Genomic DNA, 25,032 nt, shown 5'->3' with positions numbered 1-25,032 from the left:
GTTGCCACCTGGTATTCCTAAATGTAATCTCAGTGAACTATGCCTAAACCTAAACCTTATTCCTAAACGTAACCTCAGTGAACTATGCCTAAACCTAACCTTATTCCTAAACTAACCTCAGTAAAACGTTGCCAATCCCTAACCTTTTTCCTAAACGTAACCTCAGTAAAACGGTGCCAAAACCTAACCTTATTCCTAGACTTAACCTCAGTAAAACTATGCCTAAAATAGCCCTAGAATGTCTGTGATCTTACATACATTTCATGTATTCTAATTAAATACATAGCCATAGATCGGTCCTAAGTTAGCAGACTGACTGATCTCCATGGCATAAAAGTTATGTGTGCTGCGCGTGTGTAGTCTGTGTACTCACCTAATAATTAATTCTTGGAGTCAGAATCAGATATTGTCCTCTAGTTTCATATCCATTGAAAGTTCTGGCAGAAAACGTGTGTTTTGTAAAATATCTCCACTTTTCAATTTTTTTTCACATGGACGACATTCTCTGCGACGAGGCCGGTGCCCTGTTGTCCTGAAATGACTGCTGAACTGAACATAATGAAAACAACCTTTGGGAACAGTCGATGTTTGGGAAGCACAAACATATGGGGTACACAATTGACAGGTGCGTTGCGATTGGTGTGGGGTAATTAATCACACCACCTGCCCATTGTGTGCCCCATACATTTGTGCTTCCCAAAGGAAGTTTTGAAATGTTCAGTCCTGCACTCATTTCTGAGAAAATCTTCCATGTGCAGCTCGTGGAAAAGTGGAAATATTTTACTAAACGCACGTTTTCTGCCAGAACTTTCAAATGGATATGAAACTAGAAGACAATATTAGGAGTTAATTATAGGGCTTAGCAGTGGCGGCCATTTCCTGGTTCCACTTCAAAATACTCAATGCATTTTTCCCATTGACATTTCCAAAAATATTTATATCAATTAATGTAAGCCTAGAATCAAGCCATTCAGGGTCCTGGTGAATCATGACCATTAAAAAAAAATCTGTGATTTTATTGTATTTTATATTTAATTATATGATATACTATATTTAATAAATACCCTCTGTTTTGCCGTTTTAAATGTTTTTCTTCTCACAGAATCAAACGTTTTATGGTCATGATTCACCAGGACCCTGGATGGCTTGATTCTAGGCTTAAAATAATTGATATAAATATTTTTTGAAATGTCAATGGGAAAAATGCATTGAGTATTTTGAAGTGGAACCAGGAAATGGCCGCCACTGCTATGCCCTATTGGGTGAGTACTAGTACACGCGCAGCGCAGAGAACTTTTATGCCGGGAGAGATCAGTCTGCCAACCGGGCGGCAGTGGTGTTTTGGTCGTTACACTTGCAAATGGGGGGGAGCGTGTTTTTTGGGGCGAGGCTTCAACCACTTTAACTCTATGCATCAACCCTATGCATCAACCACAACGGCTGTGTTGGTTACTCCGCCTTATTGGGTGGGATTTGGTGACGTCGACATTACGGGGGTAAGAACTCCGACTGTGATAAACAAGTTTGAGATCAAAACAATCCTTGAGGAACACATTGTACACATAACTTGTCCCCCCATATATCCACCGTCATACTCCAGGAGAAGCATTGTTTTTCGTAAGGTAAGATACATTCTGTTATTATTATTAGATCAGCGTACATTTTTACGATCTGCTTCTTCGTTTGTTTTCCTCTGTTCCCATTGTTCTCTAGCTGGTTTGTGTGGTGTCTGTCTGTCGGACTAGCGATCAGCATTTAATGAACTGTAAATATGATATAATGCCGTACATCAAATAGCTTTTCGACTGATCTCGACGCTAGCGAAGCTTGTTGTAACGGCCAAGTATTTTTTTCAAAATGCAAAAGGCGAATGCAAATCTCTAACAGCAGCTAAGTTAGGCTACACAACACCGACTGTTGTATCATTTTGCTTTCATAAGGTCAATATTACATCTTCAGGTTGTTTAGGGGAGGGTTTGTTACAGTACTGGACTTTTCAACACGTCACTCTTTGGCAGGCATGTGTTTTGACAGTAGATTCATTCCAGACAGACACAGACAAGTACAAGCAGTGGTGGAAAGTAACGAAGTACATTTACTCAAGTACTACTACTTAAGTACAATTTTGAGGTATTTTGACTTTACTGTAGTATTTCCAATTTTCAGTATTTTTACTTCTACTGCACTACATCTCAGAGATACTTTTATTCCACTGCAATTATTTTTAAACTTTAGTTTCGTAGATTTTTATTTTTATTACCCACTTCAGCCCTATATTTCGGCCATTTGAAAATAGCTCACAATGCAATGCGACACAAAAGATTTTTTTTTATCCATTTTATCCATTTGAAAACTTGTGAAATGGGACATTCTGCATAATGAGTACTTTCTACTTTTGGTACATTTTGATAATTTGATACCAATACTTTTGTACTTTTACTCAAGTAAATTTAGAATTCCGGACTTTTACTTGTAGGATTTCTCTACATTGCAGTATTGATACTTTTACTTAAGTAAAACATTTAAATACTTTTCCCACCACTGGTACAAGGCATTCAGACAGCCTTCTGTTCTAACATACCCAACTGGTCTATTTGTGTATGGCTATTATTTGTGTTGCCATTTATATAATGGCACGAAGCTGAAATGTAGGGTGGCTGTACTGTGGTGATATTAAGTTGATAGCATTCAGGATTAGTTCATGTTTTATAAGACCGGAAGTTCTTTGGCTTCTCCAAGAAAGATACATAAACAGGTTTTACACATTATATAATGTTGTTGCCAGAGTATCAGGTGATAAGAGTCATTTGAGCCTCTCACACGTCACACCACGTCACCACCCCTGGTTGAACTGATCCATCCTCGTGGATGGGATGCTTGCTTGATTGGCCTCGGATCACTGTCTGTCCAACTGGTAACAACTTGTATCTACTCCTGTTTTAGCCTTGATACAAGACTGTCATATATTATATGACCGATGACCCGTCTTGATCCAAGGCTACTCCTGTTTATCAACTGAAGTAATAGAAGCAGGAAACTGTGGGTGACACCAAGACCTAAACAGCTGACAGCGAGTCATCTCAGCTGCTCCTGTGACTTTGCCCTTGGCATAAACTCAATTGATCAGGGAGAGGTTTAGTGTGTTCTAACGTCTGTGCCAAAGAGGACTAAATGTACTGTATGTAGTCCCAGGCAGCCATGATATTCCCAGTGATGGTCTCAAGGGGGAGCTCTTTATACTATTTGATAAAGTCTGCTACCTACATTGACACCTGACAGAATACTAAAGCAGGAGTGATTTATGTTTTGTGCATTTTGTGCATAAATCTGGCTTGGTTGGGTGTCATTACTTTACAGTGCAAAGTAATGAAAGTATAAACATATTAAAAATAAAATATAAAGAATAGTTATCTACAGCAGCTAGTCAGGTCGATATTGATTGATTGATTGAATATTTAATTAAACAGAAATGCAAATAGCATGAGTACAGTCATACGCTTAGTCTAAAAGGATAACACAAAAAAAGTCCAGTGGACTTGTTTCCATTGAGGTCGTAGAAGAGTCACTAAGGGATTCTTATTTTTCAATGCTTTTATAAAAAAGTAAACGTAACATATTATTAAATAATAGTTTATCTATTTATGTATTATTTAATAAGTAATAGATTGTAAAAATAATAATCTTTACATCAATCCAACCCACTCTTGTTGTTTTCATATCACAATAGAGGGTGAAAAGATGATTGGAAAGATCCTGTCTCATCTGCTTTGGAACACTGTTGATGAATTTGAAGCAGCAGATGACAGCTATGAGGAACTGATGGAGCGTGAGGAGGGAGGATGGGTCATTGTTAATGTCCAAGGTGAGAAATAAAATGTAATGATCAACTTGTACCATCACTAAGCACTGATAACTAAAGGCCAATGTCAGAAATACTTGTATTTAGGTTGGATTTAAATGGATTTGGTTTTACTGTGATGTCTCTTTGTACAGAAAACAGACCACTGTCGGTTGCAGAGGCAGATCCCCTTGAAAACCTGCTAATTGAACACCCCAGCATGTCTGTCTACCAGATGAGATGTGGGGTGACTGGTGAGGATGATGATGAGGAAGAGCTGGGCTCTGATGAAGAAGAGGACTCTCCAAGGTTAGTTTACATGTACAGTATATGTTACAGGGAAATTGGCATTCCAGGGAAATTGAAAAAGGAGCGCTTGTTTTTACCACCCACCCAGGCAATTCTGTATAACCGACACTAGAGGGCAATGAATGCACACATGCGTGTGTGCGTGTGCATGTGTGCGCATGCACACATGCACACTCATGTGTGCGCACGCGTGTGCGTGTGTGCATGCGCACACATGCACACACACACGCACACATGTGTGTCGTTGTGGACACTGGATAGTAACCATAGACTGTAACCCATGAAAAGATCTATTCTCCCCCTATCGGTTCACAACTCGGACGGCGCTGATTCGACTAGCAGACCTTCGGCCGGTCGGCGCGGGCACTCGCGCGCCTCCTCGGCCTCAAGCTCTGCTGAGTCGGCGCGCCTCCGTCATGGACAATAACTATTATCACGTGTGTGTGTTAACGCGTGTTCAGCGTTCCCCTAGCGTAGCTTCCTGGTTGCTATGTGGGGGGGAACAACAAAAACCAGGTCGGCCTCGCATCAAAGCCCCGCCTCCTCCTCCTCGCGCCGCCTCGTATCAAAGCCCCGCTTCGCGCCTCCTCCTCCTCGTGCAACCTCCTATCAAAGCCCCGCCTCGCGCCTCCTCCTCGCTAGCCTCCCGTAAAAAACCCTGTCTCGAAAAGCCCCGCCTCGCGCCGAAGCCCCGCGCCTAAAAGCGAGCGCTCCTCTTTCAATTTCCCTGGAATGCCAATTTCCCTGTGACATATACACCGCACAGCACACATACTCACACAAAACTGGTATGGGGTAACACTCAACTGTTTTCTATAATAATTTGTCACTTTGCATTCCAGACATGTTGTAAAGTTGGAAGGTCCTAGGGGTGTCTGGGCGGTGCAAGGGTAAAGTTCCTGCTGACCACTGTGGAGATTAGGGTTTGAATCCTCCACGGTGTCTCTGGCTTGGCTGGGCGCTCCAACGAACACAATAATTTTTATAGGTGGGAAGCTGGTTGGGGAGGGCGAACAGTCGGGATTTTAAGTGGGAAGCTGGTTGGGGAGGGCGAACAGTCGGGATTTTAGGTGGGAAGCTGGTTGGGGAGGGCGAACAGTCGGGATTGTAGGTGAGAAGCTGGTTGGGGAGGGCGAACAGTCATGTTTGTAGGTGGGAAGCTGGTTGGGGAGGGCGAACAATCGTGATTGTAGGTGGGGGTTGGAATTTCCGACTTCCAAGGGTCTGTTGTTCCATTGGTGTAGCTGGAACCAGGTATTTTCTTTATCCAACCATTCCCCACTCAACAGCTAATATTAAAGCTAGCTACTATTTGGGCAACATTACATAGCTAACGGAACAATAAAAAAAAAGTGATGCTGCTTTCAGTCTGACCGGCTGCTGTGACGTCCACATGTACAGATTTCAGAAATGATGACCAAGTTGGAACTCCAACTGAAATGGCCGTTACATTGCATTATTTTGGACATGTCCTGAACCCAACCTATTACCTAAGCACACATTTTAGTCCACCACCCCTTGTTTCTACAGGTCAGTGGTAGTGAGGCATCACATCTCCTGGCGCCTGGCGGCCTGGGGCATTCCACTACCCTGCAATGTCCAAATGCTGGCAAGAGCTCAGGCCGAGCGCAAGAAGTTGAGCCGCAGTGCCCTCAACAGACAGAACCTTACCAAGACACGCTTTTCCCCAGCAGAGAAACGCTATGGGCACTTCAAGCAGCCCTGCCAGCGTCTCTACAACTACTAAACAGTGGATGACTAGCATTGTGGGTGTTCCAGGTTGACTCCATTCAAGTGCAATAGGCACTTGGTGAATCACAAAATATTTTCCTTTGTTTCACTCGTGTTGCACCACCATGAATGATTTTCAAAACAACGTTATATGACATAAAGGTTTCACCACATAAAATGTAATATTCAATGAATTTCACTAGTGTGCAGCTATATCTAGCTAATCACGGAAGGATATATGAGATCCACCACTTCCTCTCTGTATCAAGAGGCGCTATAAAGTATGAACCACAGCATTCACACAACATAACATAACCGTAAGATTTCAGATGCAGATTTCTGTGTGCAGCCTGAGTTCAGTGTAGGCAACCTGCAATGTAACCCACATTCTATCCTTTGTCTAAAGCCACTGAGTTCAAAGACCTTTGATCTCCTGACATTGTGAATGATCAGCCCCTCAGGTTTGATAAGCACAAATGACATAGTTGCTAGCTAGTAAAAAAGCCTTTGTGTCAGTTGAAAGCAGATAAGAGATTTGACTTAAATATTTTAAGACATGTTTAGCTATAATTAGGTGTAGATCTTGGAAGTTTGATGTGTGTGTGAAAGCTATTATGTTATTGTTACTGTTACTATTACACAGTGTATGGCACTGATTGAAATGTGGAAAATGTTGTATTCTAAATGAGGGTAAAATGGCTTTGTGCCACATTTTGATAGATTTTTCAGATGCATTTGTTTTAGAATTTGTGCCATAGATTTAGATGTGACTTCTCTAAAGATTACAGAACCACTGTTAAATTTTTTGTATGCATATGCTATTTTATACTTCTTAGATGACACACTTTTCTGATGTTACACACATTTCTTGCTTGTAAATACAATTGAATACCATGTTTTGTTTTTATCTCTGGATATATTTATAATGACAAAAAAAAACTGCAAATAAATATTGTTTTATTAAATGGTTGGCAGTATGTATTTCACGATTCAGGAAAATTATAATGTGTAATAAGGTCTATTTGTACATTTTTTTTTTAATATTAGTCAAACGCTCAATTCGTGATCCATACAGTTTCACCATGACAGTAAAGAAAGATGAGATTCAACACATTTCTCTCAAGGCACTGATGTGACATCAGAAACTGACATATCAATTTCGAAGTTCCCGCATCTTATTCATGAACCTTTTCACTCGTTCCGGGTCTACAGCGTTGGCCCAGTGGCCTCCCTGCTTGAAATGAGAGCCAATGATCATGCCATTTGCTTCCAGGTAATGTTCCACATTGTCATAGGTTACTCCTGAGCCTATCAGTACTGGACTTGTCACAGACTGGGCAACAACTGCAAAAAGAGAGAGACAGGCAAAAATATAAAATGTATCAGCTCAAATTATGCAATTGTATATGTGGTTTCTCTGCCCTTCAAACATTTCTGCTGCAGAGTGAGTGGGTATATGCAGAAATTCTGCATATACCCACTCACTCTGCTATACCTGTACAGGTCTGCTTCTCTGCAGGATATTTCACCATGGATATAGCTTTGACCTTGCATATTAGCAGACAGTTCTATACAAACAATATTTCATACAGAACATTTCCATGTACAGTATTACACTGCCGATCTGATGTTTATGCTTAAATGGTGATATATGTAGACTTATACACTCAATATAATATGATTGTCATGTGATTAAGATGCAACTGTCAGATTTTTCAGATTCCATTCTGATTGGTTACGATTGGCTTTCAAACTTTGCGGGAGGGGCCTGTTTTGCACAAAATGTCACAAATCATGAACGCAGTGTCCAATTGGCATGAAACTTTGTACGCACACTCCCAGTAGGCCAAGGAAGAACTGCCACCCCAAATGTTTCAAATCGGCGTCATGGTGGCGCAATAACAGGTCGCAACACAGACCTCGGTAGGCAACCTGGCCTGGCAGGGATCTGAGCTCTGAGGAGCACATGTTTATTTATAAATCCATATTTGTGTATGAATGTCATTCAAATGGCCTTTTCAGTTATCAGTAGTTTACCCAAACTGGGGACTAAACAAAGTAGGCTGTTGTCAATGGACCTTGGACTTTGTATCAGCTGACCTCCAACCTGGCAGGTGAGCTAAAGTGTCAGACAGTCTGCCTTGTGCTTGCATGTTTCTGTTGGTTGAGAGAGAGAGACAGAGAGATGAAGAGCAACATGCACACTGCATCTCGATTTTTTTGTTTACAAATGGATGCACGTGTGAGTGTGGTTGTGGGGGTGTGCATGCACTCAAGGTCGCGTTGCTTGTTTCACTCCATCTGATTACAGACTCATGTATCTAACTGGAGACTCTGCTCAAAATAGCAACATTGGTGGTATGGTGCCTGTATTTGACTGTCTGGCTGTGATGAAGTCATGTGTCCTTTCCAGGGTACGGGGAGCAGGAGGCTTCCTCACCATAGCACTGCGCTTGCAGCCAGTACCAGCTTTTATGGACAATTGTTTAAGAATGGAGCAGGAACTTGTGCATAACACATAACTGCATAACTTAATAGAAAGCACAAGAGAGAGAGAGAGAGTGTGTGTGTGTGTGTGTGATGTGTTATTTGTATTTTATGCGCAGTCCGTTGAAAGTGAACACAAACTAAACAAGTTCATTTATAGTCAACTTGTGAACTGGAATTTGGGGAATCATGGTTCATGGATTGAAACTATGAGGATAATCCATCACGTCTCAATTCAGGGAGGTTAAGTGCTTGCCAGAGAGAGTCAGAGAGAGTGACAGAGGGTTAGAGAGCATATAAAACCAAGGTATCTCTGCTGTGAAATGTGTATTTATTGCCAAGTACATGGTAATATCCTCACAATAAATGGATACATTAACGGAGGATTGTACTGTGTACATTTACACATTGCATTAACACATCCTAGCCATTAGGAGCAATGGGTGGCCATTCCTTGGCACCTGTGCTCCAGCTCTAAGGCCAGTGCCTTCTGGTCAAGGGTTGTGGCAGGAGCCTGTAACTAACAGGTCTATTTTCTGAATACATTAATGTGCATGTGGAGTGTGTAGAGTAGACAAAGGGAGAGAGTGTGGATCTTTTTGGTTGTGTTTGTGTGGCAACCCGTGTCAGAAGTAGATGCTAAGCATTCCTATAAGAGAGACAGCGAATGGAGGCTTCAGACGTGCACCATATTGGGTGACTGCTGAATGTGGGCATGAATGTAAACTATACCCTGCTGACAGGAGGTGATTCACTTCAGCTTGCAAACAAGGAGAGAGCCCTCTGGTGGACAGAGGATGCACTCAAAAGGGGGAACTCAAGGAATAGGGGGAAATCTGCACAATAGCATTTAAAGGCTGTGTAGCAGGTTACAATGACATCAGAAGAGTGTTGAGTTATGACAGTTTTGTCACATTTTGTGTGATTTGGGCCATTTTTGTGACAACACCTTTGAGTTCCTCTGGGTCTGCTTGCATTCCAGTGGCAGTTCCTGTGATGACCAGTCCATCTGAGAGGAAGAACTCAGCAGCTCTGGCTGTCTCTTCTATGGTCATGTCTGATGTCAGGGCATGAGAACTGGAACAAAACACACATAGACACACACATAAACCTGTATACACATCAAAATATATACGGCACACATTTTTTTGTATGCAACAATATGACTCCGATTAAACATAATTCCAGGCTAAAGTAGGGTTCTTCTAAACAATTTCCTATCTACTGAGATGTGTAAAACAATACGTGAATTAAACAATTTGAGTGGAGGGAAATTCTGCATAATCCCAATCCATTTCGGGAAATCACCTCTAACAGTCTGTGTCTAATATGCAGCCAAATTAATAATCTCACCTGTGTTTCTTTTTTATATCAGTAAAGATCTGCACATTCTGAGCCCCGATCTGCTTGCGGTATCTCAGCAGCTCACCAGCACATGCATTCAGAAGGCCCTCGTCGGCCACATGGGAAAAGACATATCCCTCTGCCCTGATAAAATCCAGACCTTCCATAAAAAACATCAGAGGGCTATGTTTAGACTCCCTAATCAGAACATGACATTACACTAATACTATCTCCCATGTCAAATTCTATTCTATTCTATAACATAACATAACTATGAAATTCCAGAGTCCAGGCGCTAAAGAATGAAATTGGGTGCACTGACTGAGTAAGACTAGCCACTGACTGACTAAGAGTTAGTGTGATCTGCTTGTATAGGCTATAACACAAGTTAAATATTTGCTATAACTTGTATGTGACAGTGCTAAAGTGCTAAATATGAACGTGAACCTGAAGCCAGAGCTACTGCCAGTGCGGGCTGGTTTGCTGCGGACAGTATTTGCACTCCAAGAGGCAGGGACGGACAGAGGCCCCTCACTGCGGCACACACAGCAGTCATGGAAGCACACACCTCTGGACCCACCGTGAAGGAGTAAGGGATGTCATGCATGTTTTCAATGATCAGACCATCCTGAAAGAGAACCATACAGCAATAGTCATTGGTGCACTCTTACTGCCAAAGACAGCACAGCACTATTAATAGTTGGAAATGAATCAACATAAAAACACACTGGCAGCGTGAACTTGGCTTTAGTACCATGGGATAAAGCAGGACAATGCCATATGCACATACTGTAACTCTACATAGACAGCATAGGATCATAATGTACAATCAACAGGACATGATCATGCCACTAGGGAGATAGCAGTAGCCTGTGTAATACTTTAGACAGATACATGACCAGATGAATAGCCAAGTGATTTGCTGCTGCCTATACTGCCTCTTTGTGTACCAACAGTAGAGTAGGCTACTTACAATCCCTGCCTTTTGGTAGATCTCTGCTTCTCTGCATGCTTCTTCAGTGATCTGTGAGATGCTCATACACCCTAAAGGCGTGCCTAAGAGGATATACAAACATGGGTACAAGTGGGTTGAGAATGAAACATGATATTGTCTGAAATCTATATTAAAAGGAAGGACAAAGAGTTTACCAGGTAAGGCTTTAACATGGATCATCCCGATAACCACAGATTTTAGACGTCCAAAGAGGTCCACAAATTTCATGTTCATATTTTCCAAAAGCAAGAATGTTGTAAGCTGCTTGTTCGCCCCTCTGCCTATACTTTGTTATCGCGAAGAAGATCACGTGATATGGTCAAGGTTCATATTTATTTTACTTTAGTTTCAAAACTCAATTTCATGCCAAATGTAGCATGAAACTGGTAATAAATAAAACGTTATGTTTAATATCAAGTTCAGTTGTACTTATGGGATGGGTGAAATGGTGTGACAACTACACATTATGAAATAACATAACATAGCGTTAGCCAAAAAGGGCGCCCTGGCTTAGCTCTGGTCCATAGCGTTAGGTGTTCTCCTTAACGCTATGTTACTTTTCAGTCGTTGCCCGCGATAGCGCAGGCTCTAGTCTCTAGTAAAAAATAAAAATACACTTTCGCTACTCACCAAAACAAAGACGGGTTTAAGATGTTGAACGCCTACTTTCCTTAGTGGGAACACTCGGAACCACCCACCTCACGTCTAAAATACACTTTTTTTCCCTAAAATGTAAAATTATCCACCGGATGGAAAAATGTTTGTTACTCCACTGCGCCCCCTACATATCTTGTCAAGAGAAAAAATCCATTGACCAAATCTGTAGGGGGCGCAGTGGAGTAACTAAAAAATGTTTCCATCCGGTGGAATATTTTCTTTTCTGGACAAAAAGTATTTTAGACGTGAGGTGGGGGGCTCCGAGTGTTCCCACTAAGGAAAGTAGGCTTTCAACAAACCGTCTTTGTTTTGGTGAGGCGCGAAAGTGTATTTTTTATTTTTTACGAGAGACGAGACTAGGCTGCAAAGCCTGCGCAACCGGGGGTGTGCGGGCAACGGCTCCAAAGTAACATAGCGTTAAGGAGAACTAACTTCTTCTAACGCTATGGACCAGAGCTAGCCTGGCTAAAGTCCGCGTTCGTTTGGATACAGTATGTTGTTTAAAATATAAAAACAATACATGATGCGCCTCGAATGACATCGAGGGTCAAGTATTGCTGCGCCTTGTAGTGTCGATAAATATACATTTCTGTTCTGAATCTCGCCATGCTGTGCTTGTTTGGGGTTTGTGAGAGAGCTATGAGGCTTTGTTTACATCTGTCAGCCTAGCCACGCGGTACCGGCACACTTCCTGTTTCCAGCCTAGAATAATGACACCAAGGACAAGGCTGTGACGTCATGAATAAACGGAAGTGTGTATGGGTTGTTTACTGCTGCGCTGTTCGTGAAAAACGTGTACAGTTTATTTTAAGTGATCAGTGAACTAGTTGAAAACATGTACACAATATGCATACACAGTGTTGTAATGTAACTACGTAGATTTACTCGTACAAGTACTGTACTTGAAAGAAAATGTTTTGAAAATGTATTTTTTACTTTATTTCCAATGTTCAGAACTTTTACTTCTACTCGACTACATCTCAGAGACAAATATTATACTTTTACTCCACTACAATTATTTGAAAACGTTAGCTACTAGTTACTTTGTAGAGTTTGATTTTTATTACAAAACATACATTAACCTCTTCAGCCATATATACATAGGCCATTTGAAAATAGCTGAGCTACAAGCTCACAATGCATCGTGATGCGACAAATTGTGTGCTTGTAGATCTACTATTTTCCAAAGATTTGTATACATTGGAAAACTTGCGAAATGGTGACATCCTGCATCTGCATGAGTACTTTCTACTTTTGGTACTTTAACTAAGTACATTGTTATACTTATACTTTTGTACTTTTACTGAAGTACATTTTTAATTCAGGACTTTAACTTGTAACAGAGTATTGCAGTATTGATACTTTTATTTAAGTAAAAAATTTGAGTACTTTTTCCACCACTGAAAGTGACAATGCTGTGTTTTTTGCTGTTTCAAGAGTCCCATCAGTCAAATGCACTTCCGCACGGACGGTGACATCACCGACGAATCCGTAGTAATATTCGTTCTAGTTTCTGGCCGCGCCTCTCCCCGTCACGTCACCAGCCACGCCTCCAATTTGCCGGCAAAAAGTGTAAATAATACTTTATACCTGCTTACACTAACTTCAAAGCTGCATCCCAGATCTTTTAATGTTCGCTGTTGTCAATGTGAAACAGGCCTAACAAAGACCACGATGTGAAGAGTGACGTCTAGGACATAAAGCTGTATAAAGACGTGCTGCCGAACAGCCGGTGGTTTAGTTTAGCGCCAAGTTAAATCACCTCCTCTCTGACGTGTGTGATGCATCAAGTCATCTGTTCCCAGAGAAGGCGCAAAAATAGTCGCGCCAGCAGCTCAGAAAGAAGTAACAATCTGCCGGGTTCATACACACCCTAAGACTGTCTGCAAGAGAAGAGAAAGCCACGATCAACCTAACCAGAACATCAAACTAGTTGCATCGTAGTAGTGCTTATTTATTTGATCGGTGTTGTTGGGAGTGAACTTCAAGGACTGGAATCTTGAGGTGATTAATGCTACAACAACAACGTGATTACTTTTAGGTTTTTTTACCCACATTTTCGGGCTAAGCTAACTCTACCTAAGCTATTGCAAGCGTGCACAACTTTCTTAAAAGGTATAGAAGTCTACTGTGGTACATGGATCATTCGTTTTATGTTGAATGGACAATCAAGCCGTCCCAGGCCAGCTGTGCACGGCTCGGCCATTATCTAACCATCTGTCCAAAGTTTGTGAAAAATAAGTAACTTCTCAATAAGAAATTGTCAAACTACCGCGCGGACAGCATGCTAAAGAGTCGCACGTTACATGTCGTGTGTTCTAAACGACGAACTTTGGTGTATTTAGTGGGTATTATTGATCTTGTAACGTCGCGTACCGTTGCCATTTCCCCGCGCCTCTCTCTCTGAGCTGGGCTTTGTCAGCAGAGCTCGAGTGGGGGTTGGGAGTGGAGTGGGTGATGTGGTGTTGAAACTGGAAATAAAATGAATAAAAACACGTCTCTTGCCCTTAGGTTTGCTCGGAGTGTGGAGGACACGCGTTTGAGTATAATGCTTGGTAAAAGGTGAGTTTGTCCGGTATTATGACCGATCTGTCAAGGATATCAATCAACTTGAGAGAAGTTGAGCTGATGAAGCTACTAGCCATCCTGCTAATTAGCTCGGCTCTACAAGCACACAGCATTGTGTTTTTTTTCATATAACCAGCTGAGCTAGATGTTGTTAAAACTGCTGATTTAGAACGCAATACATTTTACACTTTTAACTCCTCTACTTTTGTTATTGTAGGCAAAATGCAGAGTCGCAGTCTGTAGCCCCACAACTACCCAGGGAACATGGAACCCGTTCGAGGAAGAGGAAGGCAGATGTTGCTGTTGTAAGTATTACTGCAAAGTTAGCCAACTAGCTACCTGAAGGCTAATTACTATTATTATTGGATTGGGCTCCAAGAAGCTGAACTGGTTTAGAATATTGGTTGAGGCTTAATGACTCAACTGTAGGAACGATCATGTCACTGTCTTAATGGAACGACTCAATTTTAATAGTTCTGATTGCTTTATCTGTCAACAAATGAAGGACACAATTACCTTTCCTAGTATGTTACCCAGCTCACATGGAGGGGACTCTAATAAACCATGTCTTGATTTTTTTTTTTTAAAGAACAGGACAAGTGGTAATATATCTGATATCTCACCTGGCCTTTGACTGTCATCTCACTACAATTATCTTCTCTGTTTTTCTCATAGTGATGTGCCGGAAGGACTGAATAGGAGACAACAAAATCATATCTTATATATTCATTCGTGGACATGTTTTGGCGCAATGACGAAACATGCCCACCAATTAATTTGAGATAAATTGTTGTCATTCAGTCCTTTTTGATTCAGAGTAGAGGCCTCTGCTGTATATCTGAACTAGCCTGCAAACTGAATCACACCTAAAATCTTTGTCCATTACGCAGTATTTGCAAGATCCCGATGAGGAGGTGGAAGAGATGATGATAAAGAAGAAATGTCAGCGTAATGCTGAGGTAGCTATCTCTCACCACTTTTCACCTTCTATCAATGCATCTCCATTCATCATAAAACATATTCACTGGCTATGTGCACAGCACAAGTGGTCCATGTCGGATCAAATGGTGACTCTGCGTGTTCTTCAGTATAATACAAGTAAATAAACCTTGGATGCTCAGTCCTCGGCTGCATTACTTTCTGCCACTGGGACTAAGAACGTGTGTGTGTGTGTGTGTGTGTGGAGGGGGGGCGCACTATTTGCCAGCTCACTGTTTTCTTTCTTATTCTCACCCTCCTTCCTCGTTTTTCATTTCTCCTGCCTTCCCTCTTCTCTACTCTTCTTATCTATGCAGCTGGATTGGAGTCCTGACGCTAGTTGCACAAGTCCACACAGGTGGATCCCCACACCGGAGCACGAAGAGGACCAACCGGTTACCCTGAGAAGTGCTGGCTTCCCCCAATACACCTTCAGCAACATATTTGTCACCCCTGTCCGTTCATCCCCACTCCCTACACTGTGGTGAGTACTGTTGCCTGCCTGGTGAGAGTTTTGAATGAAATCAATTGGTATACTCAAACATTCTGTCTTCTGTGTGCAGATAGATTTATCTCAATAGATGCGAGTCCAGTTTGAATGCGTTTCTCTTATTAGTACTAGATTACTTCTGTAGACACATTTATGATCAGCTACTCATTGCAATGTAAATATAACATGATGTATGAGGGTGTATGTCAATCAATTTGCCATATTGCATATTAGCCTATCACTAATGTGCAGATTGTTCAGGTATCTTTCTGTCGCCATATACATTTCTCAATAGGTCGCACATGAATCTGTCCAGTCTAAAAATGCATTTGCCGAAATATAACAGGCGTGTGTTCTAGGGGTGTGCCGATATATCGTCCCGCGATATATCGCGATACGTTTTCGTGACGATATGTATCGTTTTGAAAAAAAAAAAAATCGTTTAAAAAAAAAAAAAAAAAAACTTTTTTTTTTTTTACAATAATAATAATCAGGCATGCAAACATCCCCGAGGTAAAAAGGGTGACAATATGTTGTTTTTTCGGGTCAGGTGTCATACTATTGCCCTATTTGGATTCAAAACGGCTATTGTAGCTGAAAAGCTACAAGTTCGCATATCTGAATAATGCAAAAACAGAATTATTTGTTTGCATTTGCTTTTTTTCTCCCCCATATATTTTTCGTAATAAAAAAAGTGCGTATCGTATCGAAATCGTATCGAAGTTGTGAGCCAAATATCGTATCGTATCGTTTGGTGAAATTAGTGTATCGGCACACCCCTAGTGTGTTCCTATGACTCGTTCTCTGTCTAGCTCCGACAGTTACCACACACACACACACACACACACACAGCAGCTGTGTGCAGCTCCACCTTCCTTAATGTCATTCACAGAGAGAGAGAAGTTTTTCGCCGCAGCTGGCTTGCCTCGTTCCTCAACTTAAAATAATGTACTTTCTAACCCGCGGTCAGATCGCACATAGCGCTGGAATGTCAGAGAAGCAGCAGTGCTCAGCGATGTTCTGCTCCGTTGCATCAATGAGTAAACAATCTACATGCTAACACTATTAGCACCAAGAGCTCACACAATGTGGATTTGAACAGTGCAGGTGTTGATGTGCGTGCTATGGAGATGATCTCCAAAGCGTACTGCCACTCATAAAACGCAGTGTGGACACGAGGCCTAAATGAAAGTCCTTCATAAGTATGTAGTGTGTGTAAGCCAAGTTAGTGTTAGTGAGTGTAAGCAAGCGCTAGAGCTCCCATAGCTTGCGGGGCTGTAACCATGAGGACAAATCCCATAGGCCGAACTCCCAATCTCCGGTGTTTACACAAACGCTAATAAACAGCTTAGATTTTGGGAAACTGAAAAACGGGCATTGATATTTTGTGCACATGTCAATGCCAGTGTGCAAGTTGAGATCAATTGCTCAGCCCACTGAGAAGAGGCATGTGGAACAGACTCGACCAGTCCGCTTGACTGACGGACAGGTTTCCTCATTTATATGTAGGATCAGATCAAACAAACTCCTGGGATCTTGATTTATAGATGTACTTGCACAATGAAGACAATATACTATATATTTCAGTGTAGGCTCTAATCTTTCCTCATCACACTTTCTGAAAACAAATCATGTGACAACCTAAGCTGTAACCATTGTTTCACGTGTGTCTCAATAATTCCCTTTGTTCCAGCTGGGCAAGTAAGGATGTGGTATGGCACAATATGTTGGAGAAGGACAAGAGTTATACCAAGGACGTTCACCTCATGGAGAAGCATCCTCATCTCCAACCCAAGATGAGGTCCATTCTCCTGGACTGGCTCATGGAGGTCTGTTGCATTTCTACTCTGCATTGTTTAAGTGAATTTATGGCACGCACTTCCTTGAGAACGTGTCAATTCAAACTCTACTGAAAGGTGCTAGGTCAGTCACCATTTTTCCTTTTAAGACTGTGGTTCACTTAATATGGCAGACGTTCCTAGTAACCTCATGGGATGCACGAAGAACATGGTTTCTGAAAAGTTATACAATTTTATAAGTACCCCGCCTGTGAAATGCTGGTAATCTACTGGATGTACTGCAGATGAATAATGAGATGCAATGTCTGTCAGATTAGCGAGCACTTAATGCAAGCCATGATCAACAAATCAGATTTGCCCTGATGAAAGTCAGTAAAGAGCGTATCCACTGTAGCCTATGATGTCGGCTTTTGGCGGCTTCTCCACACCATAAAGCAAACGTGGCTCTAAAGAATGGCCATAAAAGGTCGAGTTGTGCAGAAAGTGGTCTGGGACTTTTATCAGAAGTGAATTGCATCCGAAAAACATCAGGTGGTATGAAAGAGTAACTGAATTTATATCTTCTGGTTGCTCCTTAATGGTCCATTTAAACACTGGAGTTTAAAGTATCTACTCTACTGTAAACACATGGAAATTGGAACAATACTTAGATGATGCTACACTCAGCCTTTTTGGGGATTACAAATTAGCTTCGATTGTTGGAGGAATGACAGTCAGGTGATGAAGATCACCTGAAGGCCAAATCTTACTTTCAAAGTAGCCGCTAGGGTCCGTGCAATGTACATTTTGTCACCAACTCGGACATTTGTGTGCCTCCCAGATTTTGTGATGGCACGTACAACATTGTTGATCGTTGATTGCACATTAGAGATGTGCGCAGTAACTAATTTCACTGACTTTTAAACAATGTTTTTTATAACTGACTAAACAGCTAGGCAAAAAGTCAGAAAATAGCCAAAACTGAGCATATTTCAATATATAAGGCCAAACTTGTTTAATTGAAAACATTACACAGTAGGACTTTATAGTAACTCAAACGGCACTTACCTTCACTTCAGAAGTTGAATGAGAGCTGTGACTGCTGTTGGTCAAAATTATGTCTGTTCACAGAATAACACATTTTGCATTCCTTCATATTAATCATCCTGTTGTGATTTTAATGTTTTTATCCATATGGCTCTACTGAGACCACCTTATGTTGTTTTGTCTCTCCATTTGGTGCCCAACAGTGGACTGTATTAATGCCGTTTTCTTTTTTTCTTTAGGTGTGTGAGGCATACAAACTACACCGCGAGACGTACCACCTGGCCCAAGATTATTTTGATCGCTACATGGCAACACAGAGCAACGTCTTTAAATCAATGCTGCAGCTGATAGGAATTGCCTGCCTCTTCGTCGCTGCCAAAGTGGAGGTAGTGACTAGTGACGCATGGAATCTTCCTCAGAAAATGAAATGACATTTGGCTTCTGAAATATTTTAGGTTGGGTGTTTTGAAATGTGCATAATTTACAGGCACTATAATACAGCACATCTGATAATGGTGTTTTCAGTCTGTCAATGTGCAATTATATTTGTCCCTATCAAATCTATCATATTACTAACTAAAACGTGATCCGCAGTTAGGTATAAAGTATAGGGCATGAACAAATAATTGGAAAGACAGGCTCGTTAAGTGGATTCGGTATTTATGAAATGGGTTTATTTTCAAAAAGGTTGCATACTTTTTTTTTGAAATTTAACATGTATTTTCGAGAGAAAGATGAGTCTGTATTTTGGCTTTCCACCACGCCATCGCACACCACAATGTAGACCAATCACAGCTTACACTGCTTTGTGCACGATGTTATGAAATAAAAACTTAAAGAGCCCGGTGTAAGTTTATAATTTGTTGCTTCCCTGGCTGAATAATACTTAACTTGCTACAGTAGGCAACAGCTGCCCTCCACGAACGGCACTCCACTGAAGGCATGAATTTGTTAATTAGCTACTTGCCTAACAACTGAGCTATTGGTAGCTAAAGATTGAACAGGGACCATGCTTAAGACACTGTTTTAGGGAATGTCAGCCACTGTGTTTTACTGATGACTGAGTCTCCCTCCCTATTCAGGAGATGTACCCTCCGAAGTTGCATCAGTTTGCTTACGTCACTGATGAAGCCTGCACTGAGGATGAGATTCTCTGCATGGAACTCATCATTATGAAGGTATGGGACACTCTAAAAAAATCGATATGCTTCGATAATGTTTGATCCTTTGTTTTCAATTATTGCCAGTTCTTTGTTATTATTATTAAAACATTTTTATTGATTTTTCAACACCAACAATACATACATACATACATCACAGGACAAAACATAATCATACATTAACAATACCTTAAGTAAATAGACAGTAATACAAAAATTTAAAAATAAAATTTAAAATAAAAACATGTCGTTCTCATGCAGATTGTCACTTGTCATACAAAAGTTGTCAAATTATGAATTCACCGTCCTATACCTAAGTGTCCCCAGCCGGGAAATTTTGATCAAAATAATCCAAAAATGGCTGCCAAACCCTGTAGAATTTCTGGACATGATTTATGTATTCTTTTAATTGCCAGCTGCCAAGAAATATCGGGGATTTCAAGTCCCATATCATTACACCAGGACTCCCTAATGCGGTCCAGTGATGGGGATGCAATCTCTTGAATATCGCTATATATATATATATATATATATATTAAGCTCACCATCCCCCTCTGATTCGGGTCTCCCTCCAGCCACTCATAAAGCCATCCGTCCGGTTGAAGTAGAGAAGAAGCAAAATATTTCTTAACAAAACCCTGCACCTGTAAATACCTAAAAAAGTGAACGAGGAATGTCATATTCGCCTACCAACTGCTCAAAGGATATAAGCGACCCTTTTTTAAACAGATCCTTCACCCGCCTCAACCCCTTCATGGCCCATGACTTTAATGCTGCATCCATGAGTGAGGGCGGATTGCCAGTTCTTTGTATCTGTTGTTCTTTGATCGTGTATGTTTAAAAAAAAAAAAATTATCCCACGATTTTGTAACCCTATTTTTTTACACCCAGTGCCAATTGTCTATGTAATCCTGGGCACTACCTTCCCTCTGCCAACCTAGGGAGGCCAGGGCCGAGCTCATGCCTCCTTCAATGCATGAGAGCCAACTGACCTTCTTGTCACCTGACAGGGGAGAGTTTCCCTGGTTGGACGTAGCGCGTGGAAGGAACACGTTATTCCAACCAGTTCCCTTCCCCTCCATCAGGCGCCCCGGCTGGCCAGGGGGAGGCAGTATAGTGACCAGGATTACTGCAGGTTTTTGTGAGGGTACCTACCCTAGGAGATCGTGTATGTTGATCATGCAGTAGTTATTGTCTCCGCCAGGCCGAAAGGCATGGCGAGAGAGTAAGTTTTCGCCCCTGTCTGTCCGTCCGTCCGTGTGTCCTGTCTGTGTGTTAGCAGCTAATCTCTGGCACCGTTGGCCCGGTCACTCCGAAACTGTGCACACTGCACACACACTCCCTGGATGCCAATTCAGAACCTCTGCCCCAATTTTTTCACATGGGCCTGTTATAGCGCCACCAGGAGGCTGTTTTGTGCAAACCCTTTTTTTTTTACATTACTCCTACAGATTTTATCCAAACGTCATGCAAATCGGTACACAGTATCTCTATAGTCATGTGATCAACTCAAATCTGTCCGATTTCCCATATTCCATCCTCATTGCCTATGGTTGGCTTCCAAAGTTTGCAGGATTGGTCCGTTTTGAACAAAAAGCCTCAAACTATGCACGCAGCTTGCGATTTCCGTGAATTTTCACACGCACATTCCCACTAGGCTGAGGAAGAAATGCCACCCTTTACACATTGGCCTGTTAAAGCGCCACCAGCAGGTCTAATTTAGCAAAACACATTTTTGGAAAAAAATGCCTCAAATCATGAATGCAGTGTCTGATTGCTGTGAAAGACTTAAGAATAAATGGCACCCTTTTCACATTGGCCTATTATAGCGCCACCAGGAGGCCACAATAACGTACCTGACCTGGCGGAGACCTGTGCTCCGAGGAGCACCTTTTCTAGTTTTCTTTTGTTTCACCTTCTAATCATGTCTATATCTCTGTGCTCCTTTCTTTGTGATGTAGGTGCTGGGGTGGAGTTTAAGCCCTCAAACTCCCATCTCTTGGCTCAATGTTTACATCCAGGTGGCCTATCTGAAAGAGGAGGAGGAGCTGCTCATCCGCCGATACCCCCAGGACACCTTCACACAGATCTCTGAGGTATGCACACATGGATATCGAAAATGTAAAAGTCCTACTATGGTTACATTCTTGTATACATACACTTCACTATTATTTATGTGATATATTCACCAGTACAAACACATGCACACTATACAAGCTTATGTGCCTGGGAACGGGGTTCCCCCCCACACACACACACACTGCTATCATCAGGAAAAGCAGTATGTAGGTAAATAGAAACCCTTGTTTAGTCATAAATGTATCTATTTCCCTCTGAATATGATCGGATCAACAGTAACCATAGTGTTCTCAGGAAATGTGAGACGCTGCCCTTTTTAGATGGGTTTATTGTTATTGGTTGGTTTCATAGGAATACATTTTCAACTGTGTCTATATTATCTTCCAAGCTGTTGGATCTGTGTATGCTGGACACGCGATCCCTGAAGTTCTCCAGCGGAGTTCTCGCCGCCTCAGCTCTGTTTCATTTCTCTTCCTTGGAGCTTGTGGAGACAGTCTCAGGTAAAGGAACTGGCTGTCCGTCCAATCTTCCAAAATAGGCTTGTTGCACTTAAATCGTTTTTAGGATTTATCATCTTTGTGACAACTTTTTTTTTTAAAGCCTCTATTTGAAAATGATAGTGGAGAAAGACTAGACATGCAGAGCATTTTGCGCCCATATGGTATGCACCATAACCACTTGGCTATCGGTTCGCCCCAACGACTCCTATCTTTAGACAAAGAAATAGTCACACACTCCTCGTGGTCACAAAGCATTCATGACGCCCTGATTACAGGCTTCATAGCTTAGCCAAAAGGTTGTGCATGAATAAATGTCAACTTTGGTTTGCTCATATCTTTACCATGAATAACTTATCCTATAGGTTTTTCATTATATCTCAATGTTTGTCGATTTTATTTTCTGCTTATTTTACTATATAATTTATACTTAGTCACACGCAAATAACATATTTTCAAGTTATGCATTGTGACTATGCATTGCGATGTTGGCTTGAAAATATGTTATTTATGATGAGCGACACTGTTGTACAATGTATAAATTACGTGTCACATTTCTGTCCATCCGTGTCTGACTCACTCTCTCTCTTTGTGCCTGTGCAGCTCTGAAGCGGATGGATGTGGAGGAGTGTGTCAGGTGGATGGTGCCTTTTGCCTTGGCCTTGAGGGAAGGTGGCGCGTCACCTATGAAAACATTCCCTGGAATACCTGCAGACGACATGCACAACATCCAGACCCACTCGGACTACCTGACATGGCTGGTAAGACTTGGCACTTAAGTGACAGACATAATCCACAAACAATTGGGCAATTATCATAGTTTACATGAGTAAACCTCACAACTGACTCTGTAAGCCTTGCCGAGTCATGGGGCAGGAGCCTATCGCGTGAGGCGGCTTTATATACAAGTACATCCCCCAACCATGATGTACAAGTACACCCCCTGGACATGACGCTAGTATGTCGCAGGGACTTACCCACAGTCCTACCCTTGATGCTGAGTGCTAAGCAGGGAGGCATTGGGTCTCATTTTTATAGTCTTTGGTATGACCAAAGACTATAATTGTGATTATTTTGTGCAGCGTTACAGGGTGATTTCTGAATCTTAATGGTATTCGGCTTTTTTAGATGATGCGTCAACTCATTACTGCTGGGCAGGGCTGACATTGGATGTGTCGCTTGGCCCAAGACTAGGGTTCAGTTACATTTATGATGTTAATGACAAGGGTTCAGTTACATTTATGATGTTAATGTCATTGCTTCTTCTTCTGTGTGTGTGTGTGTGTGTGTGTGTGTGTGTGTGTGTGTGTGTGTGTGTGTAGGATAAAGTGGACACCTACCAGGAAACTGAGCTACAACACCTACCCTCTGGAGTCTTGACCCCACCACTTAGCATTGAAAAGTCTGAAGAGACGCGCCAAGAAGTTGTCAACATTACGGTCCCCATCAGAACAAGGATCGGCACTCCCTCCCCAGAACCACAACCTCTCCCATAGAGAGGAGTGAGATGCTGAAACTGACACAAGAACATCAGAAGTTTTTTGGGATCTATCTATGTGCAGTACCTGTACAGATCTTCACACAGAGTTGGAATGGAAAGGACTAATGGAACCTGTGTGATGGACTGGACTCTTAAGAGGCATTTCCTGCTTCCGCCAGTCCAGGTGCTTTTTAAATCTGTGCGTAACGGGTGTATGCATTTGCATAGAATTTGGCAAAATGGGGGAAACCAGTACAGACTAAGGACGTGCAAACGTCTCGAATGCCACTCTGTTACGTTTGATCTATGTTTAGCCTGCTGATCGAACCAAACCAGTGAAGGACCTTACAGACCATGAGCGTTTATTTTGTGCGATTAATTCTCATTCATTTAAACTGCTGTTTGGGTCCCGAGTACATCCACACAGAATGCGAATATTAGGTGGCGATAAAGAAACAAGGGCGATGTGTCACTGCAATTAAGAGCATCAACCTCTATGAATTGGGCATCACTAAATTAAAGGTTTGATGTGAAATTTTCTCTTCCGCATTTTCGGATTGTTTATTTGTTAAGGCTCCAGGTGTGTAAGGTCCTTGAGAGGAGGCCTTTTTGTGGTGATATCACCCAGTACGAGAACTTCAGTGCAGTGTTGCATTGTATCCATGCAGTCTCATGAATTGCCAACCACAACTTGCGTACTTGTGGCTGATGCCTCGATCATATTTTATATGCAGAGGCAAAACTAATTGATTGGACATTTATATTGGCAAGTCTCTTCTGTTGGTTGAGTGCTTTTACCATGTGTGTTTTGTATCACTCAGATTTTATTTTTTAATTAATGGTGGTTGCAGTTGCCCCACCCCCCCAAAAAAACCTATTACTAGGGTCATCCGTGGCTCTATGCTGCTATAAAAGGTGGGCTTTGCATTACGAAGGTTGAAATGTGTGTGTGTGTGTGTGTGTATGTGTTGTGTGTGTGTGTGTGTATGTGTTGTATTTGGTTCTAATCTTGACATTTTTCTGGGACAAAACATGGCCATGTTTTACTTCGGGACCAGTAGCTTGGCTACCTACAGTAAATGGACAAGTGAACAAGCTTACGAAGCTATAATATTGATTGTATTTAACTTGTGTTTTTATTTTATCACCTCCATTTCATTCCACCACCGAAATGTATGATTTGAGTTTTTAAGTGAAATGCTGCTACTTCATATATTTTTGAATAAAGACTGTGCCTCAAGGCAGTTTCATGTTTTTAATCAAATCTATTGTGTGTTTAGTGAATTCATTTTCCCGTATTTATTTTTATTCTTTACATTAGTTAAATATACAAATAGTTTTGTCCATACAATGCAAAAGTAGGGTAAGCTACACCTACCCTTTGACACTTATTTGGTTAAAATAAGTGACACTTATTTGGTTAAAATAAGTGACACTTATTTGGTTAAAATAAGTGTCAAATAGCTCTATATTCAGATTACTCATTGAGTGTTCTGTTACTGAGTGTTCAGTATCTGAAGTCTGTCTTTCCAGCTCTTTATTAAACAGAAAATACATTTTCAGGTCAGGATACCAATTTTATCATCAGGATGGAG

The 25,032-nt window shown here is 41.5% G+C and overlaps 3 protein-coding genes across 3 annotated transcripts; 2 read left to right on the top strand and 1 right to left on the bottom strand.

Annotated features, from left to right (window-relative positions):
- The first annotated feature begins 1,493 nt into the window (after window positions 1-1,493).
- LOC308101192 (tumor protein p53-inducible nuclear protein 1) lies at window positions 1,494-6,843 on the top strand. Its single transcript, XM_080450577.1, has 4 exons — window positions 1,494-1,622; window positions 3,728-3,862; window positions 3,994-4,147; window positions 5,678-6,843. The coding sequence occupies exons 2-4, from the start codon at window positions 3,739-3,741 to the stop codon at window positions 5,892-5,894; spliced, it is 495 nt and encodes a 164-aa protein (XP_080306703.1). The 5' UTR covers window positions 1,494-1,622; window positions 3,728-3,738; the 3' UTR covers window positions 5,895-6,843.
- Window positions 6,844-6,976: 133 nt separating this feature from the next.
- Window positions 6,977-10,931, bottom strand: LOC308101043 (uncharacterized protein F13E9.13, mitochondrial; the record flags this gene model as incomplete). Its single annotated transcript, XM_080450330.1, has 6 exons — window positions 6,977-7,222; window positions 9,315-9,442; window positions 9,719-9,869; window positions 10,157-10,337; window positions 10,683-10,765; window positions 10,859-10,931. The coding sequence occupies 6 exons, from the start codon at window positions 10,929-10,931 to the stop codon at window positions 7,032-7,034; spliced, it is 807 nt and encodes a 268-aa protein (XP_080306456.1). The 3' UTR covers window positions 6,977-7,031.
- A 2,247-nt stretch (window positions 10,932-13,178) lies between these two features.
- On the top strand, window positions 13,179-24,688 carry ccne1 (cyclin E1). The gene is made up of 12 exons (XM_080449426.1): window positions 13,179-13,364; window positions 13,872-13,922; window positions 14,146-14,233; window positions 14,819-14,887; window positions 15,224-15,390; window positions 17,090-17,225; window positions 18,461-18,607; window positions 19,304-19,399; window positions 21,343-21,477; window positions 21,849-21,960; window positions 22,561-22,718; window positions 23,280-24,688. The coding sequence occupies exons 2-12, from the start codon at window positions 13,909-13,911 to the stop codon at window positions 23,451-23,453; spliced, it is 1,296 nt and encodes a 431-aa protein (XP_080305552.1). The 5' UTR covers window positions 13,179-13,364; window positions 13,872-13,908; the 3' UTR covers window positions 23,454-24,688.
- Window positions 24,689-25,032: the final 344 nt, after the last annotated feature.

This window comes from Gymnoscopelus braueri (assembly GCF_963280865.1).
Source record: "Gymnoscopelus braueri genome assembly, chromosome: 1".
Classification (NCBI taxonomy): domain Eukaryota; kingdom Metazoa; phylum Chordata; class Actinopteri; order Myctophiformes; family Myctophidae; genus Gymnoscopelus; species Gymnoscopelus braueri.
Note: the sequence above shows the minus strand (reverse complement) of the source record. Positions and strands in the feature narration are given on the sequence as shown.